At 48.1% G+C, this 17,275-nt stretch overlaps 5 protein-coding genes across 5 annotated transcripts; 4 read left to right on the forward strand and 1 right to left on the reverse strand.

Annotated features, from left to right (window-relative positions):
* Window positions 1-102: 102 nt before the first annotated feature.
* Window positions 103-1,221, forward strand: EI90DRAFT_3062476 (uncharacterized protein; the record flags this gene model as incomplete). The annotated part of the gene is made up of 5 exons (XM_039060635.1): window positions 103-127; window positions 195-310; window positions 411-743; window positions 798-858; window positions 1,019-1,221. Coding segments are annotated over exons 2-4 (397 nt in total), but the record flags the coding sequence as incomplete, so codon positions are not given.
* Window positions 1,222-1,499: 278 nt separating this feature from the next.
* Window positions 1,500-4,389, forward strand: EI90DRAFT_3290127 (P-loop containing nucleoside triphosphate hydrolase protein; the record flags this gene model as incomplete). Its single annotated transcript, XM_039067206.1, has 12 exons — window positions 1,500-1,560; window positions 1,698-1,727; window positions 1,786-1,922; window positions 1,994-2,026; window positions 2,080-2,181; window positions 2,235-2,429; window positions 2,480-2,739; window positions 2,792-2,924; window positions 2,975-3,063; window positions 3,114-3,271; window positions 3,323-3,625; window positions 3,693-4,389. 12 exons carry the CDS (start codon window positions 1,500-1,502, stop codon window positions 3,938-3,940), a joined length of 1,749 nt encoding a protein of 582 aa, XP_038914814.1. The 3' UTR covers window positions 3,941-4,389.
* Window positions 4,390-5,209: 820 nt separating this feature from the next.
* EI90DRAFT_3017189 (uncharacterized protein) lies at window positions 5,210-6,064 on the forward strand (the record flags this gene model as incomplete). The annotated part of the gene is made up of 1 exon (XM_039057077.1): window positions 5,210-6,064. The coding sequence occupies one exon, from the start codon at window positions 5,210-5,212 to the stop codon at window positions 6,062-6,064; it is 855 nt and encodes a 284-aa protein (XP_038914815.1).
* Window positions 6,065-9,292: 3,228 nt separating this feature from the next.
* EI90DRAFT_3125180 (uncharacterized protein) lies at window positions 9,293-15,657 on the forward strand (the record flags this gene model as incomplete). The annotated part of the gene is made up of 19 exons (XM_039063804.1): window positions 9,293-9,655; window positions 9,710-10,538; window positions 10,597-10,719; window positions 10,774-11,042; window positions 11,092-11,437; window positions 11,495-11,658; window positions 11,849-12,173; window positions 12,228-12,549; window positions 12,651-13,369; window positions 13,420-13,819; window positions 13,890-14,014; window positions 14,064-14,167; window positions 14,220-14,420; window positions 14,467-14,520; window positions 14,576-14,732; window positions 14,798-15,225; window positions 15,282-15,370; window positions 15,422-15,506; window positions 15,577-15,657. The coding sequence occupies 19 exons, from the start codon at window positions 9,293-9,295 to the stop codon at window positions 15,655-15,657; spliced, it is 5,184 nt and encodes a 1,727-aa protein (XP_038914816.1).
* A 24-nt stretch (window positions 15,658-15,681) lies between these two features.
* EI90DRAFT_3145919 (uncharacterized protein) lies at window positions 15,682-17,183 on the reverse strand (the record flags this gene model as incomplete). Its single annotated transcript, XM_039065359.1, has 9 exons — window positions 15,682-15,774; window positions 15,831-15,864; window positions 15,922-16,412; window positions 16,485-16,564; window positions 16,617-16,691; window positions 16,759-16,803; window positions 16,863-16,887; window positions 16,945-17,040; window positions 17,106-17,183. The coding sequence occupies 9 exons, from the start codon at window positions 17,181-17,183 to the stop codon at window positions 15,682-15,684; spliced, it is 1,017 nt and encodes a 338-aa protein (XP_038914817.1).
* Window positions 17,184-17,275: the final 92 nt, after the last annotated feature.

Genomic DNA, 17,275 nt, shown 5'->3' on the forward strand with positions numbered 1-17,275 from the left:
GAAATGCCTTGACGTAAACAGCAAGCCCATTCAATCCAGGATCGGCATGTTGCCCAACGCGAGACGAACTCTACGCACTCAAATAAATTTCACAAAACTAGGTGAAGGAAGGAGAGACCAGTAGTTGGTATGTGTGGCTAAAACGTCTTATTCCCGGATGTTGACATGGCAGTATAAACATCATCCCACGTCAGTGTTCACTTGGTAGCACAGCCATGCTCCTCCACCGTGTTCTGGCTTCCGGACCGCCTTTTGTGTCAATTGGGCTACAACCAATCCACGTTGTGAAAAACGTGTAGATAACATAATGGTGTGACCCAAAAGCTACTCAGTCGTCTCATCACGCTGATCATTCAACATCGGTTCGGGGATTATTATCCTTCGATCTGTCGCCACACCTTTCTGTGCAGTCTATAACAGGTTCTCCATCTCGGTTTAGAGCTTTGAACAACTCCGTGTCATCTTCTAACATCGGGACCTCAACTGCTTCTCCATCTGCAACCACCGTTCCTCCTGAAATTGAGTCCACCCTAACGAGGATCATTTCTACGAGGAATGTACTTGGGGTAATGGTGCTTTCCAAGGAAGGTGCCATGATCCGGCATGCAGGCTCCGCTTTCGAGGGGGAAACCGGGAGAAACTATGCTATCGCTGTCAAGCGCATCGTGGATGCGTGCAGAGTTGGCCTGGAGGAACCACACAGAACCGCAGACGCTATCGATGAGGAGGCAGCGGCAGAAGTGGTGAGCCCTGCAATCCCATAATGCAACACGGTATGCCTGACCCTTTCTCTCCAGGATGAAGTCAGATTCATTCGGATACGAACACGAAAACACGAGCTGATGATTTCACCAGGTGAATGTGGCGTTGTCCACGACCTAGTGTGGCGTTAATCACTATTCGTCTCCCTTCAGATGGAAGATACCTTCTTGTGGTGCTTCATGATCCAAGCCAATAAGTCGTACACATCGGTTGTTAGATCGTTAGAACCGCCGACCCTTTGGCAAAGCAAGCAATTCATAATGAGTTAAGCATAACAAAGAGGTCACTGAGGGAAGTAAATGTAGCAAACTCCGTCATATTCTTCGTATGGGAGTGCGCCAAACCGGCATTGAAATGGCTTTGTATCAGTCAACAAAATTGTATATTTCGCATCCGTCGAGACTCCCCGCTTCAAACGAGAACGTCTGGTTTAGAAACACGCGTCTCCCTACCCCAAATACACCTGTATCGCGAAAGCTACTGGAGTTCCACAAAAAAAAAAGAATATACCTGGAGCTTAATTCGGCGGAAAGGCCCGCGCATGTGATCAATATTTCGATTGAGCCAAAAATTACACTAGTCTTCCCTGACGGCGTTTCGTCGTTATTATTATTATTATCCAATAAGGCCTTAGTCCATCAAACCGACGCGTCTGGAGAACATTTAGTTCTCTCATCTGGCTCCAAACGTGGAGAAAACTGGTGAACAGCTGCATTCACACACTCGCTTCTGCTACCATGACGAGGTACATCGTAGTTTCGGGAGGAGTGATCAGTGGAATTGGGAAGGGCGTTATTGGTTCGTTCTATGTACTCGTATTGTTGGCCGTGGTTTCCTGAGGCTCACTTCTCCCCATAGCTTCCTCAACTGGTTTGCTGCTCAAGACAACGGGCCTCAAAGTGACTGCAATAAAGATGATCCATACATGAATATAGATGCCGGCACGATGGCCCCGACTGAACATGGTGAGGATGACGAAGTCCCTTATTGTCTGTTTTATGGCCTCACAGCGCAATGGATTAGGGGAGGTGTACGTTCTCAACGATGGAGGGGAAGTCGACCTGGACCTTGGGAATTATGAGCGCTACCTCGACGTGACGTTATCGCGCGATAACAACATTACGACAGGTAAAATTTATCGGGAAGTAATTGAGAAGGAGGTGCGCATTCACAAATACGTCGTCCTTCGGCAATGTATTTCGAGTTCCTGAAAGTTTTTGTTTTCCGTTAGCGCCGAGGAGATTATTTAGGCAAGACAGTTCAAGTAATACGCCCACGCGAAAATCGCCGAGTATGCTTCTCAAGGGTACTTCATAGATTGTTCCTCATGTTACGAATGGGATTCAAGATTGGATCGAGCGAGTGTCCAAAGTTCCGGTCGATAGCACAGGTGAGGAGCCGGATGTCTGCATCATAGAGGTTAGTTCTTTCAACATCTGACTCTGAAGTATCAGCTAAGTGCTTTATTATAGCTAGGTGGCACAGTCGGCGACATAGAATCTGCTCCATTTATTGAGGCCATGCGCCAATTCCAGTTCCGAGTGGGCACGGAGAACTTCGCTCTCATTCATGTCTCACTTGTTGTAGATATGCATGGAGAGCAGAAAACGAAGCCCACCCAGTCGACTGTTCGTGACCTGCGTGGTTTAGGTCTGTTACCTGATCTGGTTCGTATCCCAGTGTCCGAGCCTAAGGTTAGGCTCATTGGCCAATTCAGGTCGCTTGCCGAGTGCAAGGGCGTGAGCCATTAGACACTGCAACTAAGGCGAAAATATCCATGTTTTGCCATGTTGCTCAGGATCAAGTGCTCAGCATCCACGATGTGTCATCTGTCTATCATGTCCCCCTCCTGCTCAAGTCTCAAGGGCTTGTCGAGTTTCTCCAACGACGGCTCAACCTTGCTTCAGTCACCGTTTCCCTTTCTTTAAAAGCCAACGGGGAAGATCTCCACACTCGTTGGAGAGCAATGACCAGGACGTGAGCCGACCTTTTTCGTTTCTGCTTCCAGTCCTCATTCTCTCACGCCAAGTCAGGAACGGTTATTCGAGTCTGTCAACATTGTGCTAGTCGGGAAATACACTTCTCTCAAAGACTCATACATGAGTGTTGTGAAGTCATTAGAGCATTCAGCATTCCGTTGCAACCGCAAACTGATACTAGAGGTAAATGTGGTTGGTGATCGTTTCTTTGCTTATATTAACGACTTTCATAGTGGGTGGATTCGTCGGATCTGGAGCCGCACGCATTAGAGTCATCGCCTGTGCGGTATCATGATGCCTGGCGAGCATTGGTCTCCGCTCAGTGAGCATTATACTCGCTTTCAGTCACAGTCCCCTTACCACGCCCCGAAGAGGCGTCCTTGTTCCAGGAGGTTTTGGTGAACGAGGCACCGAAGGGATGATCCTCGCGGCGAAATGGGCTCGAGAGCAATCAAAACCTTTTCTTGGTATTTGTCTCGGGTTCCAGATCGCCGTTATTGAGTGGGCGCGCAACGTCTGCGGTTGGGTTGGTGAGTCGGACGCTCATCGGAATGATCGTTTGGAGTCTGAACTCTTGGAAGGTGCCAACTCCGAGGAGTTGGATCCTCGTTCATCAGATCATGTCATCGTGTTCATGCCTGAGATATCTAAGACTCACCTTGGCGGAACGATGCGACTTGGACTACGTCCGACGATTTTCAATGAAGGCACGGAAACTTGGAGTAAAATGCGCAAGCTGTATGGTGGCGCAAAGATTATTTGGGAGAGGCATCGTCACAGGTATGAAGTAGGCCCTGCATATGTAGAGCGACTGGAGAAAAGCGGGATGAACTTCATCGGTCGGGATGAGAAGGGCGAGCGCATGCAAGTCTTCGAACTACAAGGTATGCGAATCTTCCGGCAATAACTGCCTTTGAGAGAAATTATACCTAAACATGGTTGTCGATCTAGATCATCCATTCTACGTAGGACTGCAAGCGCATCCAGAATTTTGCACCAGACCTCTGAATCCCTCTCCTCCATTCTTGGGTTTCGTTGCGGCTGCGTCATCGGTTCTAGAGGAAATACTTTCTGAACAGAAGAACTACAGATCACCCCACCCGAAGTCGGCGATGGTATTTCCCGACACACTCGGTGCTTCAAAACCTGCTGATGAGTTGAAAGCACCGACCAACGGCGTGGTGGTGAATGGCCACTAAACGGCTGTTCATCGAACTAGCACAACACAAACAAAACTTCCCCGGGACAATGGAATAAACAGCCGCGGATTGGCTATGTTTATAGAGTGAAGTGCTTGTATTTAGTGGTTTCAGTGTGCCATCAATGCTTCGGGTTGACTAGTACCAGTGTTACCTAAACCACAGTACTTTTGACCGATGTTGCATTTATCAAAGCGATTGCTACGTAAGCAGCCTCGCAAGCAGGACTCCAGCCTCTGACTTCGTCCAGATATCCATGCATGAGAGACATTACTGCACATCAGGTCACTTGTTCTGAAATCTCCACTCCGTATCGGGTCCTGCAGATGTTCGGCTTCACTTTGAATACCCCCGATCTTCCTGCATTTGCATTCTCTGGGGTGCTCTTAACGAGACGGGAAAATCTGACCATTGTTGATCGCAGTATTATTGAGCGATTAATTGCAACGATGCCATCTTGACCGCGTATTTCGAGAAACCGTAGTTGCTCTAAGTAAGACACAGGTTTTTTCCACGGAGCAAAATGCCATGGGTAAAATACCACGATTTACTTCCCACTGTGATGGTCGATCACAGCTTCATTGAAAGGTACGCGCAGTGATCGCTAACTTGGAAACATGATTGTTTGATTACGGATTATGAGTAGTCTTACTATCTGGTCGAACGGAGACAAGGATGCATTTGAAATTTACAGCATAAGTAACAAAGTAGTACTAGGTCCTTCACCCTCCAAAAGAAGTTGCATAGGTTATGAAGAATTCCAAAAGAGCACTGACAGCGCGGGTTTTAGAAAGAGTCCAACCCTCGAAAGTGTGAAGTGGATCTGATCACAAATGCATGTGTGTCATTAGGGTGATACTAACCATAACTTCCTAAGAGTGGGAGGTCTGGAGGTCGTGACAGAAAATCCGGAGCAAGGTCCGTTCCAAGCCGGGGGCCAGGGAGGAACGAGCCGCGAACTTAGCGAAAGGAAATTTTCTGAATTTTGCAATTCATGCTGACATCTAGGGGTGCCGTGGTTCTCAGAGAACCGGTTCGAACCGGGACCGAACCGAGAACCGAACCGTGCTGGAACCGAACCGTGGTTCGGTTTTGACCCAGTTCTCCGATGGTTCGGTTTTGGTTCTCTAAGTTAGGGGGAAAATCTGAACCGGTTCTGAACCGAACCGAACCATAGAACCATAGTATCTTATGTCACACAAATGAAAAATGTGCACATCATTCGAAGGCTCTGACAATTTTAAATTATTCTGCCAGTCATATTCGGGGATGGCCGAAAAATCACAAATGGAAATTGTTTTCAGCTCTTACACCTTTGCGTCTATTTTAAACATCCTTGAGATGGATACTCACTCTGACAATGGAAGTGAGTGGCACACAGACCCTGAAAACCCAATGCTGGGTCCAGATGGTAAACTACGTGATGCTGCTGAGAAACCGGACCAATTTGTCTACAGTCCTTCGGATGCTTTGCCACACCCTCCCTCTAATTCTGAGGGCTATAATCCAGATGATGACCTACCTACTGCTCATCGAATAGTGCAAAGGCCAAAGCGGACCATAAAGCAAATTACTCGAGAAAATCCAGTTGAAGCATTCGAGCACCAAAAACTTGCTTCCAAGAATAAAAATAGGCATAACACTTCACGGAATAGAGATGTTGGTATTACTCAACAGACCCTGGAAGCATTCTCAGTCGGACGTCAACCAAACAATCTTGGGCTACTGGGGAACTTGAGACAGCCCACAAAGACAGCGGAGCTCGGCTATGTCACAACATCCAGGGAATCAGCATCAGATGAAGAGCAACAGCATAGCCCAAAGAAGCGCAACAAGTCCAGCCAGGGGAAGAAGGCGTTGAAGCGGGCCCGAACTAGCAGTGCAGCAAAGGGCTCAGTGCCCGTGTCCAGGCCTGAAATTGAGTTGGTCGGAACAGATGGGGATGATGAGGCTGCACCTGGGGCTCTTGAGGACCAGGAGAAATTCGCATCTGAAGATGCACATGTTGCACAAGCAATCCAGCTGGCCCAGAAAGCACGGCGGACACAAGACCTCGAAACCGTGTTTACCGAGGTTGTTCATGAGGGACAAGACAGTTACCGGATATGCCGGGTGTGCCAGTGAGTCCCAAAATGTCTATAATTCCAAACTAGGGATCAATATACATGCAATAGATCTGCTTACGACAAAGGGGGCCGGTCAAAACTATTGACACCACGTTTCTCAGCCGGTTCTGCTTCAAGCACACTCCGCAAACATATTAGTCGTTGTGGGGGGAACACTGGGAACTCTATCTGAAACAGTGCAACACTCTTGGAATCCCACCTGATGAGAGAGCAATACCTGATGTGGTACAGCAGGAGCAAAGGAGTGCTTTCATCACAAATGAGTGAGCGCGTGTTCAGTTGAATTCTAATTCATTTCGGGTCCAACCTACTATGTATCCTAGGAACAGGCAAAGACGAATCACCCACTTCTATCGCCCAGCTGGGGATGAGGTCTCATGGTCTGTGGAAGGCCTAGTGCAACGAATTGAAGATTTGATCATTGAGCATGACCTTGTGTGTATATTTTGAGTATTCTTGATCAACATTGATTATTCAAGACATACGCTATTCAGGGCTTTGATTTAGTCGACTCAGACTCATTTCGTGATCTGATGAAGTTTCAAGCTCGTACTGGCATTGATGGGTCACCGTGCTACAAGGACAAAGACCTTCCTCACCGAACAAAAATGACCCAGCTTGTTATCACACGGTCAAAGGTGGTCACAGAGAACTTGAAGAATCAACTCAAGGTACACCCCGTTGGGTCTTTCATCTTAAAAGTTATATATTGTTCAGTAATAGGAAGCCCCCGGCCTTATCCACTTTGCATTTGATGCATGGACCTCCGCGACTATGCAAGGCTTCCTTGGTGTGACGTGTCATTTCTTGGATAATGAATGGAATGTTCACTCAGAGCTGATGTCCTTCCGTGAGCTTGATGGACCTCACACGAGTGAAAACATCGCAAAAGTTTTATTGGCAGAGATTACCAAAATGATACCAACAATAAAGGCAAGTGCCCAATCGACCCGTTCCCTACTGATGACTCAATCTGATTAGATTGGGTATATTGCTTCTGACAATGCGTCTACAAACGACGCGGCAATGCGTGTGATGAGCGAGATTCTCAGCGAGGAACACAACACCCGATGGGATGCATCCCGTTATCGTGTCAGGTATGTGACATTTTGCAGCCTACTGGGTTTTTTAGCTTACATCACACATCACTCAGATGCATGGGCCACATCGTGAACTTGGCACAACAAGCATTCATTTGTGCTCTTATCGGCAACACTGACAATCTCGCGGAACCTCATGAGAGTGATACCACGAATGACAATGAGATCGACCTTACTGGCCTTGAGATCCCCCTGGTGGAAGGTGCTATAGTTGGGCCATTGCTGACTCGTGTTCGTGCTCTAATCCTTCGTGTGAGTTATTCCTTGGCTACAGTGACAACATCTCAATCTAACATTGGACAATCGCAGATCCGCAGGTCTCCCGGTGCAAAGCTCTATTTAAAGGAATGCTGCATGAAAGTATCTATTAAGACACTGGAACTCGTGATGTATGGAAACACGCGCTGGGGGTCATGGCTAATGCTTCTGGACCGATTTACTGAATTGCGACCAGTATGAGAACACTAGCGTTGTTAAGTATTCCACATATCTTACTTTTTTGACGATAGGCTATTACCCATTTCCTTGAACATGCGGATCGCAAAGATTCTGTACCAAGAGCAAAAGGCCGTACACCCAAATATGGTGCATGGGTGTTTAGCGATAGTGACTGGAATAATATGGAAACAATCATAGATGCGCTGAAGGTGTGTTTTCTCACTCATATTATCTTCTATCCAGTATATTGTAACTGCCTTCACACATTAGGTTGCTGCTCACGCGCAGCAGTCATTCTCTGGGACATCAAAAGTTTCAAGTGCACCGCGCTTGCTCTCAGTGTATGAGGGGCTCATTACAAGTTGGGAGGGAATGAGAAAAGGGCGTAAGTACACTCATATTTACAATGCCCTCGATGCCGGTATTGCTCTTTTGGGGAAGTACTATGATGAAACAGATGTGTCGCCTCTCGCTGTTCTCAGCACAGGTACGTTGCACAATATGGTCATAGGATAATGTCATTCACTCATTATGTACACTCCACTCCAGTTATCGACCCAACGACAAAGGATTCATACATCAACCATTACTTTGCACCTCAATATCGAGCCACTGCAATGCAGAGCGTGCGCAACATTGTGAGTCGCGCCATTCATCCAGAGTGTTGATTGTCACAGACTATTACCAGTTTCTTGAGTATCATTCCGTATATGCAACCCGGTCTGCTGCCTTCAATACAGCTGGAAAAAACCAGGGCGAGGGTGTATATGCGCTGCCAGTTGCCACTTCAGCTGATGAAGTTTCTGGTCTCTCTCGCCGTCTTGCAGCCAGCCAAGCTCGACGGGCTCAGGAAGTATCAAGTGATGATCCTTGTGGGGAACTTGAACGCTATCTCAACGACCCACTTGAACTGCCTGGAACGGACATCCTTGACTTTTGGATGGTAAGCGGCACCAGTATTTTGTCTCAACTACGCTTTAAGTTCGAACTTATCTATATTAATTTTCAGAAAAAAGGCGCTACATATCCTGTCTTAACCTCCATCGCCCGAGATCTGCTCTCGGTCCCAGCATCCTCTATTCCATGTGAAAGGGCATTTTCTGCCGCTAAACACACTGACACTGACAGTCGGAACCGTCTCACTCCCGAGCATCTCGGGGCTATTCAAATCGCGAAGGCCGATATGCAGCGTAACTACTTCAAGGAGAGGGAGGCAAGGAAGGCATTAGACGCAGCAAAGGTCCGAGAGTGGCAGGGTTATGAGGCAAATCTCATGATGGAACGCGTAGAGCGGGTGGGCCTCATTATGGACACTTAGAATGTTCCGCCGAAAATATAATATTTCATTGAAATTATCACATTTAACAAAGTTGGTTCGAACCGTTCCAGAACCGAACCGAACCGCAAGAGAACCAAATAATGGTTCAGTTCGGTTCACATACTGGTTCGGTTCTGGTTCGGCATTATCGTCAAATTTCGAACCAGTTCCGGTTCCGGTTCTCAAAAAATCGCTCCAGAACCGAACCGAACCGAACCGTGGCACCCCTACTGACATCTCGATCAGGTGATCTCAAGCCTTCCGAATATCTGCAACGGGGCATTCCAATTCTGCTCTCATCAGCCCAAGGGTTTTCTCGTTCGTCTGCTGAATCAATTTCTGTGTCTCTGTGTACGTTTGGGGTTGCTTAATGACGAAGGGTGGAAAAAGTTCGGCCTCTTCCGGTACTCGCAAGAAGCATGCTCGCAAAGCGGCAGCTGGTAGCGAGCCAGTGGTTGCCCAGCAGGCTTCAACGAAAAAGGCTAAGCTAAAGAAAGGCGAGAAACCGCCACCGAAGGTGAAACAATTCATTCCTCCATCAAAACCCGCCCCAGTGAAAGTCGATCCGTTGGACTCCTTGGGACTTGCAAGCACGCTCGATCAAGACCTTGTGTTCATTCTTCGAAAGCTTGCGAAGAAAGATTCTGTTACTAGGGAAAAGGCTATTGAGGACTTGCGGACATGGGCAGATAATCACAAAGGCACGACCCTGTCAGATATGATGCCTGTCTGGGTGAGCACTACAGTACATCGGCATCCTTTGCCTGTCACTAACTGCTTGATTTAGCTAAGCCATCTCCCCTCACTATTTCTCCATCCCTCAAAAAGGCTTCGGGTTCTGTCATCTTCCCTTCACGGAAAGTTCCTGACCCTATCCGAGAGTCGTGCAGCTATCCTCCACTTCTTTACCCAGACTGCCGATGCTTCGGAGTCAAAGCCCATTCTAGGATCCTGGTTACTGAGTGTGCACGACGTTGATATTTCTGTTCGACGTGAATCCCTTCGGAATTGGACAAACTTTACCGTGTCTAGGGGGGTTTCATCGGAAGTTGACTATGCTAAACAGCACCTCGATCTCAAGGCGCAGGATCTATTGGACGGGCTCTCCCAGTTCTCTGTTGATGCTTTGCTCAATTCAGATGCTCTCTTTTTGAATGTTTTCCCCCCCGCTCCCACTGCACCTGAGCCACCTTTACGGGGCACAGGTCAGAGACGCAGTCTTGGGAAGCAACGGGAGCCACTGGATAGCACGGTCCCCGAAGAGCCAACACGAAAATTGCTCGTGGAAGAGGAAGCAGAAAATGACCGACGCGCGAGGCTCCGCATTGGTGCTTTGGGAGCCATTGAGTGGCTTCTAGGTAAACCCTTTCCTGACTTACCAATTTTGTCTGACTCCGGGATGATAGGCTATTTCCGAGGCTCCAGCACGAAGCCGCAGAGCATCCTTACCATGTTGCAGAATATTCTCTTAGAACCGGCGATTTTCTCCTCATTGTTTCATGGACGGTCCCTCGTTCATGCACCAGGGTTAGAGTTCGATGCCTTTGGCTATTCCCAACCGCTATTACGCCAGTCAGCATGGGCACTTGTCCATTGTATTTCACAGTTTCAGGCAGGTACACAGAACGTCGGCACCATGCACATTCATTTTACCTATCACAAGTACTCATATAGAAAATAATATCGAAGATCTAAACCTCCTGAACCTCAGTATATATGCAATGGGTTCCGCGTGGGACGAGCCAGACCCTTCTGTGCGAATTAAATTGCTGGTTCCTCTTGTGACGTTGTTGAAAAGTGAGCGGATAAGCTATGCAGTGGGCGGAGTATGATATCTTCATCATGCTTCAGATGTGCCAAAAGTCTGGATTATGCCCGATGGCGTATCGGATAATGCTGATTCTGGATCAGGAGACGACGCCATCGAGGCAGAAGACGACGATGAGGATGCGGCAGGGCCTGCCACAGTGCGCCAAGAATCGCCACATCCATTGCATGCCAGAGATTCTAGCAACTGGCCGTACCAGAAATTCCTCGAATTTCTCCAGTCCGGTTGCAACGGGTCGCCTTTAGAGGCTTATCCTATTGTCGTCTTGATATTGTCCACTATTCCCTCTACTGTGGGTCCCTGGCTGCATCATTATCGCACTTATGAACATAGTAATGTAGGTGCTGCCATTAGAATCCACAGAAAAGTTAAAAGAGCTATTCGATCATCTATGGGCTGGGCTCCAGAACCGCACGGTCGCCAGAGCACTCCAGCGAGACAGAGTGGTGACAGCGTTTCTTGATGCTATTCTCGATAGTGTGTGGCTCTGTGCTCGCAAATTTGGTGCGAATGATGCCCGAACTGTGGGGAGTGGTGTCGGAGGGTCTGATGTGGCCGAATGGCTCGTCCAAACCCAATGGGATCAACTCTGGCAGAATGCCCTTAGTGGCTCGCTACACGTTCCCGAATCGCTTCTGGGGTCATCAATTGGGAAAGGATTAATAAGCGTGGCTTCGATACACTCAAGTGAGTTTAACATTCTTATCCATCCATTAATGCATGTACACAATGCTTTGCTCTTAGATCTCTTTCATTCTGCATGGAAGCCCATCACATGTTTGGATGCAGCTGGCCTGATGTCGAGACTACATAACGTGAACGTGCTGCGTATCACTCGCGCAGTCGATGACAAGTTCGCCACATCGGACGGATCAAACACCGCGTATTTCGAAGCGTTGCCTCCTTTGGTAAAGCAGTGGACCCTCCAGACGCTAGAACTTCAGACGGGCGAGACGGAGGGACAGGCTGAGCGATTTGGTTTCCTAATCGAAATCATGCGTTGCTTCCCTACTTATCTAGCCACTGATTCCCACATAACCAAGGCAAGAGTCTCATTCTTCGGTGCAGCGCATACTAACCTTTAGTTATATCATTCAGCTTTTAGATGACTCCATCCTCCATGCATTACAACATTCCGATGATCGAATCCTTGAGCCATCGCAAATTTGGAGCCTTTACAAGGAGTACGGGTCACTTCAACCCGAACGCGCAGCTGTACTGTGGTCCCTGCTAGTCAGGTCTGCGTCTAAGAATAAATCACTACTCTCTATTCTGTTAGAAGAACCCCTTCTCGAAGTGCAAGCCCCGGATGCGGAGGTATTTTCCGATTTTATCGTTCACACACTCTCGTCTGCCTTTGATCCGGAGGATCCTCAGAATGAGGAGTCGGTCTCCTTGATGGAAAAGCTTCTCAGAAGACGGAGTAGGTGAATTTCTCCGAGATCCCTGTGGCATTCAGTAATCCTGGTCATCCCAGATGCTTTTCTAAGTCCCCCACTTGTTGACCAGGTCAAGGCGAAGATTGGGTCCGCTACCGAATCCGCAACCCGTGGGCTGTTAAATGGGGTTGACACCATCGCAATAATCAGCGCCTGTCAGCGTCTTTCGCTGCAGTTTCTGTCTCAAATGGATCCCGAGGATGATTTCTGCTCACATTTGGCGGCGAATATGTTCGTACAAGCTGAATTGTTGGCAACTGATCGTTCATCCATGACGGAGAAGTTGAACAGCCTCGTGCGTGATTGGATCCGCCGTGCATCGTCCAATGCGAAACGGGTCCTGGCTAGTACCGTGCAGAAGTTGGCGAAGGATGCAATTGTTGAATGCCGGACTCATCTCAGGCACGCCTTTTTCTTAGCAACTGAGGATTTGACATCGGAATACTTATGGCCTTTCGCAGCCCCTTGGTCTTTCTGGATTTGGCGTTGCATATATCTCGTATCACAGGCTTTTCGGATATAAATATTGATGACGTTCTTCCGACACGCCAATTTTTTAACGAATCATTGGCCATCGTCCTAGATTTCTCGCCGTCTCCGTCACTTGCCGTCTTTGATAGTTTGGTTCCTGTGCAGGATGTGTCGTCGCCCGCCATTCATATACGCTATGATGAGAATGGGTACTCGTCGTATGGGCGGGTACTTGTTGCCTTGCTGGAACTCGTGTCCTCACATCGGCATGTCGGCAGAGTCAATCCATGGGTGATCGAACACCTTGCGATCTTGGAATTGATGGCCAGAGATTTTGTTATGTCACCTGCCTCGCCAAACCCTCTTTTCAGGTCGTTGCCCTCTGAAGCATCTCTCCGTTCGGTGGAAACAGTGTTAGACGCCTCGAAGAAAGCAACTACTTACATATTGTCATTCTTCTCCACACGGCTCGACGCAGATTGGCATCGCAAAGTTGCTGCTAGTATTCGCCCAGCATCATTATCACGTGGAGCTGCCACTGCTGATGGCTTCGCACTATTTGTCTCAGAGCTGCTGAGGAATTCGATTAAATCAAAGGACGTGAATGGGCCGAGGGTTCTTCGTACAGTACTCCACGGAGTTTTGAGAGAGTCAGGCACCCCAGAAGTTGATATCTGGCTAAGCATTGCTCGAGAGGTACAGGAACAAGGTACATTTTTCCTGCAGAGCGAAACCCATATTCATCATCTTTGTGATTAGCAATTGCGACGGCATGTGCCATTTGCGGATGCATAACTGAACTAAATTTTGAGACTCCGCGCCTTGACCGGTACAGGAACGAGTTAGCGAGTCGAATATCGGGCGTTGCTTCAGCTGAAGCGGATACCCAGGGGCTGAGACTACTTCGCCTCCTCAATGCTTGCGCGCCTTCCGATGAGTCTTATGCTGTGTTCCTCCCTCAGCAGCGAGTCGTTTTTATGCTTCAAGGTTTGCAGAAGTGGGTTGCGGAAGATGCTGATCTTGGCGCACAATTGGAGCTGGAACTGGTCACAGCACTTACCCATATTGTTTCGTTGATTCAGTCCGTTCCTGGAGCTCACTGGGATCTTATTTCGAGCCTCATTGAGATGAATCTAGAGGCATGTTGTATGTTGCTCAAGTATTCCTTTCCTGATGGATTTGCAGGAGACCTCGCTTAATACAATCGAGACTATTCCTCTTTCCTACAGGACACTGAAACTGCTTGTAAAGATTGATGACTTGGCATCATCAAACAAAGCCCTCCACTTGGACTGGACGGATCGTCAGCGAGACATCTATCCCTTAGTGCGGAAACTCTTGTTCGAGCCTGCAGGTTGGTGACGCCTCTCCATTCAACGTTGTGCGTTAACACCACACTTCAGATATAGCGACAAGGTCAAAACCAAGGGAGGAATTGCGCTCTCTTGTTGTAGACATTGCAAGTTATGCGGGCACCGCTATTTTAGATGACAGCTCTTTTGAGCCCGTAAGAGCTGGTTTGACAGCACAGTTTACATCGATTTATGGAATGCCTCTAGCTCTGTTCACTGCTCAGCGATAGCTCTCTAAAAGTCAAGATGATAACATACGAGCTGCTCCTTGCTTCTGGGAAAGCCAGGACCGAGAAGCTGGTGATTGAAGGAGAAGTGGATGTGTCAGGCGACTTCCGTGCGAGCCTTCCTGTGGGACTGATGAGTCTGCTGTCGTTGGATTTTGAAGTGGATGATGATTCAAGACAAGTGCGCTAGTTTTATTTCCGACTCTATTCAACTGACAGCTGTGCAGGCACTTTCTTTCTTCCTTGGATGGATGGTTGTGTTTGGTGCATTCTCGGATGCTGTAAGCAGCCTGCGCCGTTTCCGCCTCGTTCGACCTAACTTCCACGGACGCACAGACACCTCGCATCAAACAGGGCTACATTGAACAACTCCGTGAAGCCGAGGTCGTTGACACTGGCCTCCTACCTTCTATCTTTGAAATACTCAATGTCGACAAATCTGGGAAGCCCTATCTTCTTGATCCATGGTCGTTAGACGAGTTTTATGTATCCTGTGAGTTGTGTCTGCTAGGTACTCATTATATACTTTGCTGACGTGAGGGTGATGGCCATTTTTAGTCTATGATACATCATTTCCGGAGAGCATACACGTATTAGCTGCTCACGTTTACTACAGAGCCCTCATAGCCATTCCCTCCATCATTCGGACTTGGTGGATGAATTGCAAGGATCGAACATTATCTAGCAGCGTCACACACTTCACCAGTCAATACTTTGCTCCAATTATTATTAAGCGACATTTAGATAGCGTCCGGTCACCCAACATCCTCAAAGAGCTACAGGACGATTCCTTTGGAGTCAAAATCATACCGACCATGCGAGAGATACGCGCAATTTATAACGTTGACGATCAGCAGATGGAAATAGGTTTGCAATTACCTGCCGACTACCCACTGCATGGCGCGGAAGTCAAAGATGTTGGAAAAATCGGTGTACCAGAGAGCAAGTGGCGTGCATGGTTGTTCAACGTACAACAAATATCCCAGGTATTTGTGGTGCCCAATTTCGCGCCAATTTAATGGACTAAACCACTGTTAACCAGAATGGGCTTCTCGTTGATGCCTTATTCTGGTTCAAGAAAAACGTAGCGTCCTACTTCGAGGGCAAGACCGAATGTGCTATTTGCTATGCGTGAGTTTTCCGGACCATACATGAATTGCCCCGATTCACATATGACTTCAGCATTATCAGCGTCATGGACCGCTCGCTCCCGACTAAGCCATGCAAAACGTGCAAGAACCGATTCCATGCAAGCTGTCTGTATAAGGTGAGATCATTGCATCAGCGAACTGATGACATTCATTCCTTCTTTCGTAGTGGTTCAATTCGAGTCATAGCTCGTCATGCCCCCTATGCAGGTCAAATATCTTTTAACACGTTTGTCCAACCTTTGGCTATTTTACACATCTGTGGTGTAACCCTCCGCCTGTCACTATTCATCTTCACAGTTCAACCTCAGCCAGTAGTTTCTCTCCTTTTAAACCTCGCACCAAGTTCTCAGCGGCGGTGCAGGTCATTGCGTTACGTGTGTCGTACTGATTAATAGATGAGGTTCATTAAAATCCAAGCTCCTGAGATCCGAAATCCCTACCGTTGCGGACCCTATATGAGGTAGAACTACAGCTCTGTTGTACACATCATCAAGGATCCCCGTCAGCATTAGAAATTAGACGTTCACTGACCTTGGCTCTTTCACGAGGATATGATCAGCATCGATATCAGGTTCCCCTTCAACGACATCAATACCCGCCCCCCATATCCATCCCCCACGCAGAGCCAGTGCTAGCGCATTAGAATCAACTACTGACCCTCGGGCGGTATTCACGAGAACAGACGTCTTCTTCATTTTGCGCAAGAATGTTTCATCGACAAGATGGTATGTGGACGGGCCACCTGGAGTAAGAACGATGATGAGATCGCTTTCCCTGGCAATTTCATCCAAGGTGACACTGCGGAATTCTTTTAAACCTAGTTTGTTTTGAAGACCTGGGTATGCTTCATCCGGTACCTTTCGAGTAGAGGTGGTGAAGAGACATCGGCTTACGCCAAAGGCAACCAGTCGGGTGAGAGTTGCTTGAGCGATTCTGCCAAATCCGACGAATCCAACAACATAATCCGGAGAACTGAGTTGTTGTCCACATAGTAAGAAGGGAGCCCAAGGCGCTTGGGGCCACTGGGCAATATGGATCATCAACATCAACATAATTCTCAGAAACAGCTGGACACGGCTTCGAGGCGAACTAACCTTGCCGTCGTGAACGATTTGCATAGACTCCCGGCCTAGTCTTGTCGCCATGAGGGCGAGCATCACACTTATATCTGCAACTATCGAGATTTCAGTATCTGTACGATTCAGAGAATGTGAGCTAATTCCCACCCGCATCCGTTAGGACCTCTGGGGTGTACCCAAGACGAATTTTCCGCTGGGCCAGCGCAGAAGTTTGGATATGGTCTACGCCAAGATGTGTTGGTCAATTGCCGCCTGTTGAATTATTTGCTTCAACAGACTTCCTACTCACCATAGCCTACCGACACCGTGGACACAATCTTGAGGGATGGTCCAGCTGTGAATTTGAATTTTCTTCAGTGAATGGTCTGAGGTGGAAAAAGTCGGTGTATGCACCAGAGTCCAGCAGCTCCTCATCGACCTGTATCCCTGATATGAGAGAACGGTGACGAACCAACGGCTCTCGAGCGAAACATGCCTTATCTGTGCCCATTACTAGAAGTGCAGAGGCACCGGGCGAATTATCAAGAAGCCATTGTCGCGGAGCCACTCCATCCTCAAGCCAAGAGACAAGCTAATATTGATCGACATTCAGCGTAGGAGCGGCTAGCGCGCGGGATGATAGCAGCTGAAATTCACCTCATACCGTTGAGCTTCGAGGATCGCAGTCGCCTTTGTACCAACATCTCGAGTGACAACCACTTTGTGCTCTGGCATCACTGGCTAGAAGATTGGGATAGGGGGAAGATCAGGGAGCAAGGGACGGTCACCTGCCCTGCCCGCCCTTCGAGGACACTAGTCCGTGCACT

This window comes from Cantharellus anzutake (assembly GCF_015039405.1).
Source record: "Cantharellus anzutake strain C23 chromosome Unknown EI90scaffold_31, whole genome shotgun sequence".
Lineage (NCBI taxonomy): Eukaryota > Fungi > Basidiomycota > Agaricomycetes > Cantharellales > Hydnaceae > Cantharellus > Cantharellus anzutake.